At 45.8% G+C, this 16274-nt stretch overlaps 1 protein-coding gene across 2 annotated transcripts; it reads left to right on the top strand.

Moving 5' to 3' along the window:
- Positions 1-251: 251 nt before the first annotated feature.
- Positions 252-15895, top strand: LOC311087760 (interleukin-1 receptor type 2-like). Of its 2 annotated transcripts, none has more exons than XM_084121163.1 (10): positions 252-386; positions 758-833; positions 2315-2579; positions 3502-3664; positions 3756-3933; positions 4066-4128; positions 4256-4321; positions 11196-11331; positions 14440-14573; positions 15428-15895. In XM_084121163.1, exons 1-10 carry the CDS (start codon positions 369-371, stop codon positions 15565-15567), a joined length of 1239 nt encoding a protein of 412 aa, XP_083977289.1. In that variant the 5' UTR covers positions 252-368; the 3' UTR covers positions 15568-15895. The 2 variants fall into 2 exon arrangements, with proteins under 2 accessions (XP_083977289.1, XP_083977288.1); XM_084121162.1 differs by having other exon boundaries at positions 274-386; positions 4253-4321.
- The last annotated feature ends 379 nt before the right edge of the window (positions 15896-16274 follow it).

Here is a 16274-nt window from a genome sequence, read left to right as displayed (position 1 = left end):
GCTTTGTCTGTTTCGTATGTTTGGTTCATACAATTTGTCATGTGTCATAACAATATATGCCTGGTTATGCTTTTGAAGCAAGATTGACACTTTCCCATGTCATCGCCCGCAAACACATGGCAGTGTGTGTCTGTGTGTAGGTCTTTGTCTTCATCACGTCTTCTGTGGAGAGGTGAGTGTGATCTGCACTCTGATTTGGAAATGTGGAATTTCCTCTTATTGATGAGGAAGTCTGAATGGGATTAGGGTTTCCCCCATAACCTGTCCATAAAACAGAAACACAGACAACTGTCGACTGCCTATCCCTCTTTCTCTGCTTCTGTCAGCTCAGCTCTTCATATTTAATATATTCTTTCATCATCATCATCATGATCATCCATAGGCAGGTGAGAGCAGAAATTCCATATTGAATGTTTTCATTCGAGCATAGAAAATATGAATGGATGGATACTTGATTAGTAACATGTTTATAACATATATATTATTGTGGGACAACATCAAAAAATGCAGAGATGTGTTGAGTTCAAAGATACACATTTTATGAATATAGAGTTCTTTGATTCCACTTGTTGCCTAAAATCACTATTATCATTTATTGGAGTTTAAAGAATTTATAGATCATTTAGATTCTGAAGGTCAATATGTATTCATGTTAATGGATGTGTTATATTGGTATGTTTTTAAACAGTTTTTTCCTGTATGTCTTTTTGTATTCATTGTCATGTTGTGTGTTCTGATGTATGATCTTTCCTGATAGCGTCTCATTGATTTTGGCATGTGCATTGTCATACTTTCCATGAGATTAATCCTTAACTCTGCACTGGCTCTGAAAGGTAAATACGAGTTTATACAACACTATAGAATATGTATGTATGAATATATCAGGGGCGTTTTCCAAGGGAGGCAGTGCCTAAAAAAATTGGATGAGAAAATATTAGAAAATGTGACATTAAAAAAGTAAAAGTTACACGTGTCCAACAGCGACACCTGCAGGTGAAGGTGCAGTGAGTCCGTGTCTCTCGTGCCTCTGACCCCCCGAAGCGTGCACTGGGTTTAGTGGGGGGTAATTGAGAATGAATGGGGGAAAGTCACGTGAGAGGAGGCAACGCCTCCATCCTGCTATGATTGGATATAGTTTGTTATGGTTGGATATGATTGGATCGTGCGATAAATCCTGCCTCTTGTTTTTGTGTGCATTCGGTCCAAATGAGCAAAATGATGCCGTTAATGGGAGGACTAATTAAAAAGTTAATAAACAACTCATCCATTTAGATATCTCCGCTTTATCATATCAAAATCAAACTTGAAATGGACTGAAAACATGATGACTGTGAGGGTTTTAGTGAGCAATATGCTTGGTGAAATTAAAGGAACATCTCTGTGTCTGTGACAGTGTTTGCCAAGCTTGATAACTGATGAAAATAAGTTGACTAATAAATTGTTAAATTGTGCCTTTAGTTATTATTTTGGAATATATGTAAAAATGTGTAAAAGCACTAACTTGATGAGATTTATACTTGGTTTTAGTGAATAGAACATTAATTACATAGTTATTGAAAAATACAAAATGAAATTGTATTTGGTTTGAAATGTTTTTATGTATTGTTTATTTAACCAGGAAGATATGACAAAATTAAGTGTAACTGGGACATGAATTTACAATTGATTTATATATAAAACTGAGGACTTTGCCTCATTTCTGAAGACCACCCCACCCCACTGATATATATATCAGGGCTGTCGATATTAACGCATGCAATAAATTTAAAATCCTTAAAGGGATAGTTCACCCAAAAATGAAAATTCTGTCATCATTTACTTACCCTCAAAGTTGTTTCAAGCATGTATATGTTTCTTTCTTCCGCTGAACACAAAAGAAGATATTTTGAAGGATGTCAGTAATCTGATGGTAGCAATTGACTTCCGTAGTATTTGTTCCCATTATGCAAGTCAATGGCTGCTGTTGACTGTCTGGTTACCAAATTCTTCAAAATATCTTCTTTTGTGTTCAATTTTGTCCCATTTTGTGTCTGATTCAGTTCTCACCTAATTAGCTGATGGTCTCAATCGGTTGTGTTAAATAAGTTAGACATACAAAATGCCCAGAGCGGTGGTCCCCTGGACCAGGATTTAGAAACACTGTTTTATAGAACTTTCCTGACATTGGGACCTTGTGAATCCAGGTCCCTGGTAAACTCAGACATCTGAATACGCTAGCATTGAATTTCCTAATTGTGACGTTGAGACTATGCTTGCATAATTACTATAACAGTACTACTGTATGTTGTTTAATAACTTCTTGTGATTGGTTCAGGTAGTTGTGTGGTTGTGGGTCCAGAGATCCCGGATTATCAAGTACAAGGCGAGGCGGTTATCATCAGATTCCCATTTCTTGAAGATACGATTGATTACAGGAAATTACGACTGGACAACAGCTCAACATTCCACGTTGATCACACTAACCTGAGGAACCAGAGCAGTCTGAAGCGCTGCCGTGATCGGGTGAAGCAGAGAGGCCGTGGAGTCCTGCTCCTTCCATCTCACCCGTCAGACTCTGGAACATACAACTACATCTTCAGGTCAGATCTTATAGCCGTGCATTTCCTTTCAATTCTTCAATTCTCATTTTAAATTCAGGGAAGGAAATCAACATAAATGAATTACAGTGCAACAAAATATGACCATAATGTTTACTTGCAAGAGTACTTGATACATCAATATCTAATATTTAATTTGACAGAAGGCTAAATATAAATGTTAATAGTTTTCATATAAACAATGTCACAATGTCTAAAATCTTAATGGCCGTAACTTTTTTTACCTTTTTGATTTTGGGGTGAAATATGAGTCCAGCATTCCCTAACTCTAACTCTCAGTCTGATGTAGTTCACACCACTCTTGCGCTTTAAGCATGGCTTATATTTATAAGAGCGATTTATTTTCTTAAAAGGTTTGATGTGATTTATATAGATAGAAAACATGCTAAATTAATTTAATATATTTAATAGAGACTAATACCATTACTATTAGTACTAATACCTTTAATACCATTTCTGGAAGTCCATGGCCCGCAGAATTTAGTTCCAACCCTGATGAAGCACAGAACCAGCTGATCGAGGTCTTCTTCAAAATATGACTTGATTACAGGCAGGTGTGTTTGATTAGGACTGGAACTAAACCCTCCAGGAACGTATTTGAATAGTCCTGATCTAAAAACTCGAAAGTTCAAAATCAATCTAGTATGGAAGTTACTCTAGGAGGGAAGGCCTTTTTTAGAAAGTGCCCAAACTGGATTTGAAATATAAATGAAATGTAGTAATATGAAAACTCTATGATTTATGCACTAAATCCAGCAGAAACTCCAGCACAATCGGCAGATGTGCTGTACGTCATTGCATGGGTTTGCAATTAACTTTTTTTTATTGCAGTTTTAAAACAGTTTGTATTATGACATTAGTTTTTGTTAGCCTAAATATAATTAGTGATGCATTTTTCACTTAGGAGTGACACATTCTGTTTCACCGGGAGCATTTCCATAATGATTTATGAGGCAGAGGAGCCAAACGTGGTAATGACCTACAACGCACATGCAGGAGCAGATACAAAAATCATTTGTCCCCATTTGGATTATTTCAAAAGGAAAAAAAATCTTATGTGGTGCAAGGTAGGTCATTGTGGAAAACCAACTAACTGAAATGACAACAAATGTTTGAAAAATGGCTGTATTCCTCAATTGTCAATTGATTAATTGACAGGATTTTCAGGGCACAGCTCTTCCTGTTGGCAGAGGAAAGTATACAATCGAGAGAGGCATAATTCTGGCCATCAAAAACATATCTGTGAAAGATGAGGGCTTCTACACCTGTAGGCTAAATGTAATTATCAACAATACCCAATATAATGTGAGCAGGACCTGGAGAGTTCAAGTGTCAGGTAAATAAATTCCCTTTGTCAAACGGATGGTTGCGCCACTGCCACTGTTTTATGACCAGCATGTTGCTTTTCTTTCTTTCTAAACCTGTCAGACAGTTAAGCAAATGATGACTCTGTTAAACATTTCTTTAGCTCCAGAATCTGAAGGTTTTGCACCAGAAGCGGTCACCTCTAACAATCTCATTGCTTTCACATGCAAGTATTAGAGTTTTTTTTTTTTTAATTATCAGTATTTCACCAAAATACTGATCTAACAATTTGATTCTAATTCATTTATTATTCATTTAATTGTTATTAATTTAACAATGTTTTCACACAGCAGCACCAAGTTATTCATTCCCTTATATTGTCTTTCCTGTAAATGGATCCTTCATTGAAAGTAATTTGGGTGAGTCCACACTGCTAACAATATTGATTTATGTGTTTATTGTCAGATGTTTAGATAATTTATATTCCAGTCACACATTGCATGACCCTGCCCATAATATAGTATGAAAGCACTGCATAATTCTAATAAAATGTACTGTACTTAATACGAATTTAAGCTTCGAAAGGACAGCACACAATTTTATTTAAATTTACACACCGTTTAGGAAAACGTTTACACCATAAGAACGGACAATGAAAAACTCATTCAAATAAATCCACAGCAGTTACTGATTATAGAAGTGCAATGCTGGGTGAACTCAGAGACAAGGGTGAACTGGATCCAAATGCAAATAAGGTTTAATAATGAAATAACAAAATTACAAACAAAAGTCCAAGAGGAACCTAACAGAATAAATCCACAAGGAACTGAACTGAGGAATCCAGCAGCAAACAGCTGTAGAGTGACAATACCTGACAATGAGCACAGGGAACACGGGTTGATATACACACAGGGTGACTAGGAACATGAACTTGTCCAGCTATGACTTCTTGTTTCACAGGAGTTTAAATATGAGGAAACACAAAGGCAAAATTCCCTTAATCATCACAATGAGTAAAACCAAAGAATATAGTTCTGATGTGCATCAAAAGATTGTTGAGGATCAAAAAATAGAAAGTGGCTGTAAGAAAATAGCTAAAGAATTGAAAATCCCCATTTTGACCATCAGGGCAAAAATTAAGAAGTTATAATCAACTAAAGATGTGACGAATCTGCCAGGAAGAGGACGTGTGTCTGTATTGTCTTAATGCGGTGAGGAGGAGAGTTTGAGTGGCCAAAGACTCTTCAAGGATCACAGATGGAGAATTGCAGAGATTACTTGAGTCTTGGGGGTCAGAAAGCCTAAAGAAATATATCAAACAACCCCTACATCACCACATGTTGTTTAGGAGGGTTTTAAGAAAAATGCTCCTCGCTCCTCCAAAAATAAACTCCAGCATATTCAGTAGTCAAGTCAAGTCATCTTCATTTATATAGTGCTTTTAACAATGGAGATTGTTTCAAAGCAGCTTTACAGAGACAAACGTATAATTTAGGGTAACAGACATTGTTTTGGCTTTATAGCCGTTCTTTAATAAAGTTATTTTCCAGCTAAAGTTAGTTTTGATTGATTCGCTTCCGTCGAACGATCATTTGTTATTAAATTAGGGGCCACTAAGACGGCACCATTCTCTCAGTGCACAGGTGTGCACAGTGATGTTCGGGGCCAAGGATAGCCCCAACACAGGTGTGCACAGTGATGTTCAGGGCCAAGGATAGCACCAACACAGGTGTGCACAGTGATGTTCAGGACCAAGGATAGCACCAACACAGGTGTGCACAGTGATGTTCAGGGCCAAGGATAGCACCAACACAGGTGTGCACAGTGATGTTCAGGGCCAAGGATAGCACCAACACAGGTGTGCACAGTGATGTTCAGGGCCAAGGATAGCCCCAACACAGGTGTGCACAGTGATGTTCAGGGCCAAGGATAGCACCAACACAGGTGTGCACAGTGATGTTCAGGGCCAAGGATAGCACCAACACAGGTGTGCACAGTGATGTTCAGGGCCAAGGATAGCACCAACACAGGTGTGCACAGTGATGTTCAGGGCCAAGGATAGCCCCAACACAGGTGTGCACAGTGATGTTCAGGACCAAGGATAGCCCAAACACAGGTGTGCACAGTGATGTTCAGGACCAAGGATAGCACCAACACAGGTGTGCACAGTGATGTTCAGGGCCAAGGATAGCACCAACACAGGTGTGCACAGTGATGTTCAGGGCCAAGGATAGCACCAACACAGGTGTGCACAGTGATGTTCAGGGCCAAGGATAGCCCCAACACAGGTGTGCACAGTGATGTTCAGGGCCAAGGATAGCACCAACACAGGTGTGCACAGTGATGTTCAGGGCCAAGGATAGCACCAACACAGGTGTGCACAGTGATGTTCAGGGCCAAGGATAGCACCAACACAGGTGTGCACAGTGATGTTCAGGGCCAAGGATAGCCCCAACACAGGTGTGCACAGTGATGTTCAGGACCAAGGATAGCCCAAACACAGGTGTGCACAGTGATGTTCAGGGCCAAGGATAGCCCCAACACAGGTGTGCACAGTGATGTTCAGGGCCAAGGATAGCCCCAACACAGGTGTGCACAGTGATGTTCAGGGCCAAGGATAGCACCAACACAGGTGTGCACAGTGATGTTCAGGACCAAGGATAGCCCAAACACAGGTGTGCACAGTGATGTTCAGGGCCAAGGATAGCCCCAACACAGGTGTGCACAGTGATGTTCAGGGCCAAGGATAGCACCAACACAGGTGTGCACAGTGATGTTCAGGACCAAGGATAGCCCAAACACAGGTGTGCACAGTGATGTTCAGGGCCAAGGATAGCCCCAACACAGGTGTGCACAGTGATGTTCAGGGCCAAGGATAGCCCCAACACAGGTGTGCACAGTGATGTTCAGGGCCAAGGATAGCACCAACACAGGTGTGCACAGTGATGTTCAGGACCAAGGATAGCACCAACACAGGTGTGCACAGTGATGTTCAGGGCCAAGGATAGCACCAACACAGGTGTGCACAGTGATGTTCAGGGCCAAGGATAGCACCAACACAGGTGTGCACAGTGATGTTCAGGGCCAAGGATAGCACCAACACAGGTGTGCACAGTGATGTTCAGGACCAAGGATAGCCCAAACACAGGTGTGCACAGTGATGTTCAGGGCCAAGGATAGCCCCAACACAGGTGTGCACAGTGATGTTCAGGGCCAAGGATAGCCCCAACACAGGTGTGCACAGTGATGTTCAGGGCCAAGGATAGCACCAACACAGGTGTGCACAGTGATGTTCAGGACCAAGGATAGCCCAAACACAGGTGTGCACAGTGATGTTCAGGGCCAAGGATAGCCCCAACACAGGTGTGCACAGTGATGTTCAGGGCCAAGGATAGCACCAACACAGGTGTGCACAGTGATGTTCAGGACCAAGGATAGCCCAAACACAGGTGTGCACAGTGATGTTCAGGGCCAAGGATAGCCCCAACACAGGTGTGCACAGTGATGTTCAGGGCCAAGGATAGCCCCAACACAGGTGTGCACAGTGATGTTCAGGGCCAAGGATAGCACCAACACAGGTGTGCACAGTGATGTTCAGGACCAAGGATAGCACCAACACAGGTGTGCACAGTGATGTTCGGGACCAAGGATAGCCCCAACACAGGTGTGCACAGTGATGTTCAGGGCCAAGGATAGCACCAACACAGGTGTGCACAGTGATGTTCAGGACCAAGGATAGCCCAAACACAGGTGTGCACAGTGATGTTCAGGGCCAAGGATAGCCCCAACACAGGTGTGCACAGTGATGTTCAGGGCCAAGGATAGCACCAACACAGGTGTGCACAGTGATGTTCAGGACCAAGGATAGCCCAAACACAGGTGTGCACAGTGATGTTCAGGGCCAAGGATAGCCCCAACACAGGTGTGCACAGTGATGTTCAGGGCCAAGGATAGCCCCAACACAGGTGTGCACAGTGATGTTCAGGACCAAGGATAGCCCAAACACAGGTGTGCACAGTGATGTTCAGGGCCAAGGATAGCACCAACACAGGTGTGCACAGTGATGTTCAGGACCAAGGATAGCACCAACACAGGTGTGCACAGTGATGTTCAGGACCAAGGATAGCACCAACACAGGTGTGCACAGTGATGTTCAGGACCAAGGATAGCCCAAACACAGGTGTGCACAGTGATGTTCAGGGCCAAGGATAGCACCAACACAGGTGTGCACAGTGATGTTCGGGACCAAGGATAGCCCCAACACAGGTGTGCACAGTGATGTTCAGGGCCAAGGATAGCACCAACACAGGTGTGCACAGTGATGTTCAGGACCAAGGATAGCCCAAACACAGGTGTGCACAGTGATGTTCAGGGCCAAGGATAGCACCAACACAGGTGTGCACAGTGATGTTCGGGGCCGAGGATAGCCCCAACACAGGTGTGCACAGTGATGTTCAGGGCCGAGGATAGCCCCAACACAGGTGTGCACAGTGATGTTCAGGACCAAGGATAGCACTAACACAGGTGTGCACAGTAATGTTCGGGGCCAAGGATAGCACTAACACAGGTGTGCACAGTGATGTTCGGGGCCAAGGATAGCCCCAACACAGGTGTGCACAGTGATGTTCAGGACCAAGGATAGCCCCAACACAGGTGTGCACAGTGATGTTCAGGGCCAAGGATAGCCCCAACACAGGTGTGCACAGTGATGTTCAGGGCCAAGGATAGCACCAACACAGGTGTGCACAGTGATGTTCAGGACCAAGGATAGCCCCAAAACAGTTGTGCACAGTGATGTTCAGGGCCAAGGATAGCACCAACACAGGTGTGCACAGTAATGTTCGGGGCCAAGGATAGCACTAACACAGGTGTGCACAGTGATGTTTGGGGCCAAGGATAGCCCCAACACAGGTGTGCACAGTGATGTTCAGGGCCAAGGATAGCCCCAACACAGGTGTGCACAGTGATGTTCAGGACCAAGGATAGCCCAAACACAGGTGTGCACAGTGATGTTCAGGGCCAAGGATAGCACCAACACAGGTGTGCACAGTGATGTTCAGGACCAAGGATAGCACCAACACAGGTGTGCACAGTGATGTTCAGGGCCAAGGATAGCACCAACACAGGTGTGCACAGTGATGTTCAGGACCAAGGATAGCCCAAACACAGGTGTGCACAGTGATGTTCAGGGCCAAGGATAGCCCCAACACAGGTGTGCACAGTGATGTTCAGGGCCAAGGATAGCACCAACACAGGTGTGCACAGTGATGTTCGGGGCCAAGGATAGCACCAACACAGGTGTGCACAGTGATGTTCGGGGCCAAGGATAGCACTAACACAGGTGTGCACAGTGATGTTTCGGGGCCAAGGATAGCACTAACACAGGTGTGCACAGTAATGTTCGGGGCCAAGGATAGCACTAACACAGGTGTGCACAGTGATGTTCGGGGCCGAGGATAGCCCCAACACAGGTGTGCACAGTGATGTTCAGGGCCGAGGATAGCCCCAACACAGGTGTGCACAGTGATGTTCAGGACCAAGGATAGCACTAACACAGGTGTGCACAGTAATGTTCGGGGCCAAGGATAGCACTAACACAGGTGTGCACAGTGATGTTCGGGGCCAAGGATAGCCCCAACACAGGTGTGCACAGTGATGTTCAGGACCAAGGATAGCCCCAACACAGGTGTGCACAGTGATGTTCAGGGCCAAGGATAGCCCCAACACAGGTGTGCACAGTGATGTTCAGGGCCAAGGATAGCACCAACACAGGTGTGCACAGTGATGTTCAGGACCAAGGATAGCCCCAAAACAGTTGTGCACAGTGATGTTCAGGGCCAAGGATAGCACCAACACAGGTGTGCACAGTAATGTTCGGGGCCAAGGATAGCACTAACACAGGTGTGCACAGTGATGTTTGGGGCCAAGGATAGCCCCAACACAGGTGTGCACAGTGATGTTCAGGGCCAAGGATAGCCCCAACACAGGTGTGCACAGTGATGTTCAGGGCCAAGGATAGCCCCAACACAGGTGTGCACAGTGATGTTCAGGGCCAAGGATAGCACCAACACAGGTGTGCACAGTGATGTTCAGGGCCAAGGATAGCCCCAACACAGGTGTGCACAGTGATGTTCAGGACTAAGGATAGCACCAACACAGGTGTGCACAGTGATGTTCAGGGCCAAGGATAGCCCCAACACAGGTGTGCACAGTGATGTTCATGGCCAAGGATAGCCCCAACACAGGTGTGCACAGTGATGTTCAGGGCCAAGGATAGCACCAACACAGGTGTGCACAGTGATGTTCAGGGCCAAGGATAGCTCCAACACAGGTGTGCACAGTGATGTTCAGGGCCAAGGATAGCTCCAACACAGGTGTGCACAGTGATGTTCAGGACCAAGGATAGCACCAACACAGGTGTGCACGTTTCCCCTCTTGACAGCGAGCCTCAGTCCTTCGGCAGAGCTCTGTGACTGCTGTATTCAGTGTGGTTTGAACCCTAACCTAACCCTAATCCTAACATCACTGTGTTCACCTGTGTTGGGGCTATCCTTGGTCCTGAACATCACTGCTCAAAAGAAAAGTGTGTACGTCTGCTCTGTCCCTGACGTGGCTCTAAGCACTTTTCCACGTCAAAGACCGTTTTTAGTCGGCGCCGATGGCCTCGTGGTCAGCGCACCGACATGTAGCGTCATTGCACTCGCGTGGCCCGCGTTCGAGTCCTGGCTCGTGGACCTTTCCCGATCCCATCCCCCGTCTCTCTCCCACCTCACTTCCTGTCTCTCTACTGTCCTGTTCCAATAAAAGGCAAAAATCACCACAAAAAAAATAAAATCTAAAAAATAAAATAAAATAAAATGTCTGGCATGATGGTGGACTACTACTAGTTATTAATAAATAGACAAAGCAAACATTGATTTTGATTACTCATATTCAATTTCATTCACTAATAATTGCAAACAAGTTCTGTATTTTTGTGTGCAGAAGTTGTCACACAAGATTTCTAAATAGCAATTTATGTACACGAGTTCAATTGTTGACAAATCTGCATTATTCTAAATGAGGGAGCGTACGTTTGTATGTTTAGTAGCTTTTTGCATAAAACACCCAAACCCTCTCCAGAAAGAAATTTGATATTTTAAAATCATTGAAATTTGATGAATCATTCATTCTAAAACCTTGTTAAAACCTTCCCACAATTAGTTAATGAGGCCCAGCGTTTGTTTGCTTACTCTTATATAGTGATTATCAGAAAGCTACACACCAACCTTCAGCTGTACTGCTATCTTTCAGGCTCACGTTTGGTGATCCACTGCATGGTGTCCATTGGAAACCAGGCCGCTCAGTCCACAGATGTGACATGGCTGGTTAATGGTCAGCCAGCTGAAAACTCTTACCTGGGTGGACGTGCATTCCAGACAGAAAAAAGGTAACACTGATGCCTACAGTGATACACTTGGAAAATTGTGTCTGGAATAGATATCAAGCACAGTGTGAGATGAAAATTTCAGTTTATTGGGAAAAAAGGACAAATATAAATGTAGACAACAGCAAACAGTCCAGAGCACATAAGCGAGATTACTAGGAAGTTTGGCGAGGCAGAATTGGGTCCAGGGGCGGGCAGGGGTCAGTGCCAGGGGCAGGCAGGGGTCAGTGCCAGGGGCAGACAGGGGTCAGTGCCAGGGGCAGGCAGGGGTCAATGCCAGGGGCAGGCAGGGGTCAGTGCCAGGGGCAGGCAGGGGTCAGTGCCAGGGGCAGGCAGGGGTCAGTGCCAGGGGCAGGCAGGGGTCAGTGTCAGGGGCAGGCAGGGGTCAGTGCCAGGGGCAGGCACGGGTCAGTGCCAGGGGCAGACACGGGTCAGTGCCAGGGGCAGACAGGGGTCAGTGCCAGGGGCAGACAGGGGTCAGTGCCAGGGGCAGGCAGGGGGCAGTGCCAGGGGCAGGCAGGGGGCAGTGCCAGGGGCAGGCAGGGGTCAGTGCCAGGGGCAGGCATGGGTCAGTGCCAGGGGCAGGCAGGGGTCAGTGCCAGGGGCAGTCAGGGGTCAGTGCCAGGGGCAGGCAGGGGTCAGTGCCAGGGGCAGGCAGGGGTCAGTGCCAGGGGCAGGCAGGGGTCAGTGCCAGGGGCAGACACGGGTCAGTGCCAGGGGCAGGCAGGGGTCAGTGGCAGGGGTCAGTGCCAGGGGCAGGCAGGGGTCAGTGCCAGGGGCAGACAGGGGTCAGTGCCAGGGGCAGGCAGGGGTCAGTGCCAGGGGCAGGCAGGGGTCAGTGCCAGGGGCAGGCAGGGGTCAGTGCCAGGGGCAGACAGGGGTCAGTGCCAGGGGCAGGCAGGGGTCAATGCCAGGGGCAGGCAGGGGTCAGTGCCAGGGGCAGGCAGGGGTCAGTGCCAGGGGCAGGCAGGGGTCAGTGCCAGGGGCAGGCAGGGGTCAGTGTCAGGGGCAGGCAGGGGTCAGTGCCAGGGGCAGGCACGGGTCAATGCCAGGGGCAGACACGGGTCAGTGCCAGGGGCAGACACGGGTCAGTGCCAGGGGCAGTGCCAGGGGCAGGCAGGGGGCAGTGCCAGGGGCAGGCAGGGGTCAGTGCCAGGGGCAGGCATGGGTCAGTGCCAGGGGCAGGCAGGGGTCAGTGCCAGGGGCAGTCAGGGGTCAGTGCCAGGGGCAGGCAGGGGTCAGTGCCAGGGGCAGGCAGGGGTCAGTGCCAGGGGCAGGCAGGGGTCAGTGCCAGGGGCAGACACGGGTCAGTGCCAGGGGCAGGTAGGGGTCAGTGGCAGGGGTCAGTGCCAGGGGCAGGCAGGGGTCAGTGCCAGGGGCAGGCAGGGGTCAGTGCCAGGGGCAGGCAGGGGTCAGTGCCAGGGGCAGGCAGGGGTCAGTGCCAGGGGCAGGCAGGGGGCAGTGCCAGGGGCAGGCAGGGGTCAGTGCCAGGGGCAGGCAGGGGTCAGTGCCAGGGGCAGACACGGGTCAGTGCCAGGGGCAGGCAGGGGTCAGTGGCAGGGGTCAGTGCCAGGGGCAGGCAGGGGTCAGTGCCAGGGGCAGACACGGGTCAGTGCCAGGGACAGGCAGGGGTCAGTGCCAGGGGCAGGCAGGGGTCAGTGCCAGGGGCAGGCAGGGGTCAGTGCCAGGGGCAGACACGGGTCAGTGCCAGGGGCAGACACGGGTCAGTGCCAGGGGCAGGCAGGGGTCAGTGCCAGGGGCAGTCAGGGGTCAGTGCCAGGGGCAGTCAGGGGTCAGTGCCAGGGGCAGTCAGGGGTCAGTGCCAGGGGCAGGCAGGGGTCAGTGCCAGGGGCAGTCAGGGGTCAGTGCCAGTGGCAGTCAGGGGTCAGTGCCAGGGGCAGGCAGGGGTCAGTGCCAGGGGCAGGCAGGGGTCAGTGCCAGGGGCAGTCAGGGGTCAGTGCCAGGGGCAGGCAGGGGTCAGTGCCAGGGGCAGGCAGGGGTCAGTGCCAGTGGCAGTCAGGGGTCAGTGCCAGTGGCAGTCAGGGGTCAGTGCCAGGGGCAGACACGGGTCAGTACCAGGGGCAGGAATCATAATTGAAGGGGATCTTAAGCTCAGGTCATTTTCACCCGGTTTCCTCTTCTAGTGATGGCCCTTTGTATAGTCAAATGTATGGTAATAGTTTTTTAGTTTGTCAGTTCCTTAATATAATTTACATATTGAAATATAGTATCACATTTCAGTGGTAATGTAGTACTGTTGACAGTTAAAAAAAAGTTTGAAACATCAACCGAAACAAGATAATATTGAATTCAATTCAGTACTATTCAATATTTTCAGTTCTATGTTTGTTTTGAACATTTGGAGGCTTGTTACTTGTTAATATTTAGATTATAACATATTTAGAAAGTTTCACATTTTAAATGTACATTTATTCCTTTAGCAGATGCTTTTAAACAGAAACACTTTCTTATTTGAGATATTGCATACTTTTTAAAACTCAAAGGTGGTCACCATTTACTCTCATTATACCAACAAGCACAAGCAGGATTTTTTTATTTTATTTCTCCATTTGTTTTCCAAAAAACAAAAGTCATACGGCTTCAGAACAACAGCAGGGTGACTAAATAGTGTCTGAGTTTTCATTTTAGTGTAAACTTTCCTATTAATGTATGTTAATAATGTAATGTTATCTCATTGCAGATAGCGCCCCCATATATACATTTCACATTTCAGTTCATTTAATTTACACTGCTCAATCATTCTTGCTACCCTACTGTAGAAAGAAGTAGCACATTATTGTGCCAGTGGTCTGTCTTTCATGTGAATCTCTCCTCATGTTCTTGCATAATGATGCATTTAAAAGTTAATGGCGAAATGTATCTATACAAAAATTCACATTGTTGTTGCAGATGAATATTTTTCATCAGGTTAGATATTGATTATTAATCACTCAAATCCCTTTACCTAAACCTCCCTGCTTAACCGTCAGTCAGAATGTCAGTGTTTGTCATCTCTGAGTGAGAAAGAGTGAAGTCAGTTCAATAGAAACTTTCATTCAGTTCTCACTACTACACTGAATTTAGCATGAAACCGAGATTATGTGTTTTCAGTATCACAGGAAACCATCTCGAGGTGCAGCTGGTTATCCTTGAGCTTCAGCCAGAGGACGATGGGACAGAACTGAAGTGCATATGTCAAAACCAAGACCAGAAACAGGAAGTTGTCGCTCAAATTAAACTAGAAGGTGAGAACCCTTTGGTTAGTTGTATGCTTCTTTTTTTAAACTACTTGTTTGAAATGTATGTACACTCATATGTATGGAGCCCCTAAAGGGACCTATGCAAAAACAAAACAAAAATACAGACTTTCACGTTGCTCACGAGAAACTTTTCGCACCCGGTAGTTTTCCCCTGCACATGCAATAGAAATTTTTATTTTTGCAAAAGTCCCTTTAGGAGCTCTGTACATATGAGATCATATCAGTAGCCAAATAAAAGCATTTTACTCTACATGAGCGGGTGCTAAGCCTCATTCAGCTTTGATCACATGACCAGCCAAATTACACTCACTTTATTGTGGTAACCCCTTTGTTATTGGATGTCCTCTGATGAAATAAATTAATTATGACTGTTAAACTTAAATTATAAACTGCAGTAGCGGCTGACCGTCAATATGGGTAGGGCAGATTCTTTGTTTTAGCGGCAAGTTATGATAAACATTTTGTAAGCTTTATATTATAATCGCTGAACACATGCAGACACAATTTTGGCAGAGGTCTAAAGCGTTATTCAGCCTGAGGGTGGCGCTCTTATGTTGATAAACAGGCACGCACAGAATGACTATATTCTTTTGACTATTAATAGGTTACTAGTGTAAAGGGTAAATGCTTAGGCTCCATTAATGCTGCTAATCGAGCTGACTGCCATACGTCACCACAATTTGAACAAAAAATTTGGTTCTATGTTCACCTTTAACAGTTGTATAAAATTAAGGTGAAAAAGAGACATTAAAGAACCTGTAAATGGTAAATCTAATATTTTATTTTACACTGTCTGTTTAGATGTGTTTAAATCTCTCTCTCTCTCTCTCTCTCTCTAGACTCAGAGTCGTTGTGGTTGGTGGTAGCTGCTACATCCTCCTGTTTTATACTAGTGGTGTGTGTTTTCGCATATCATTTGTGCCAAAAGCCACAGAAACGAGGGGACTATATTCCGGCACGACAGGACAGCACCATTTGAAGATGCAATGCAATTATTTTTGCCATGTTTTATTTAACTTGATCTTCTCTGTTGAATTGGTCTTATGCTTTTACTTTATTTTGCTTTCCTTGTTCTTGGCTCAAAGTTCCCAGTTTGTTTTGTTGCAATCATTGCTCCTAGTGTACATACACCCTCCTGTTTCTTGTTTCGTCTTGTCCTGTATGCACATTGGTAAAACTGCACTTGGGTCCTTACAACCTCTACTTGTTCAGCTATCATTGCAAAATCTGTGCAGATTTTTTGTGTGAAAACACTTACTTGACAGAAGCCATATAATAAAATAGAAAATTCTTTAATTAGATGTAAATTCTTGGAAAATGTTTCTTTTTTTTTTCAAACTCATGTTAAGTCAAGTCACCTTTATTTATATAGCACTTTATATTATATAGATTGTTTCAAAGCAACTTTACAGGGATAACAGGAAAATAATGCATTTCGGCTGTTGTTCAGCTGAAGTCAGTTCAGTGTTGATTTAATTCTATTGTATAGTTCATCAATTATGAAAACTTGTCAATTTCATCTATAAAGGAGTTCTGCAAAAAAATAATGTCATCGTCCAGCTCAGCACTGTCAGTACAGTCAGATCAATAATATTGTTGAATATTAAGTGTCCCCAACTAATGAAGCCAGAGGTGACAGAATGGAGGAAAAGCCTTGGGAGAACCCAGGATCAGTCGGGGGGGCCA

The sequence above is a fragment of the Abramis brama genome (assembly GCF_963993115.1).
Source record: "Abramis brama genome assembly, chromosome: 8".
Classification (NCBI taxonomy): Eukaryota; Metazoa; Chordata; class Actinopteri; order Cypriniformes; family Leuciscidae; genus Abramis; species Abramis brama.
The sequence above is the reverse complement of the archived record's forward strand: the minus strand, read 5'-3'. Positions and strand labels throughout refer to the sequence as shown.

What these genes read in the sequence shown, in the direction of transcription:
- LOC311087760 (XM_084121162.1), top strand. An exon ending in GCATTCCAGACAGAAAAAAG is followed by an intron (nt 11,332 to 14,439) that starts GTAACACTGATG and finishes ATGTGTTTTCAG; the next exon opens with TATCACAGGAAACCATCTCG. An exon ending in CGCTCAAATTAAACTAGAAG is followed by an intron (nt 14,574 to 15,427) that starts GTGAGAACCCTT and finishes CTCTCTCTCTAG; the next exon opens with ACTCAGAGTCGTTGTGGTTG.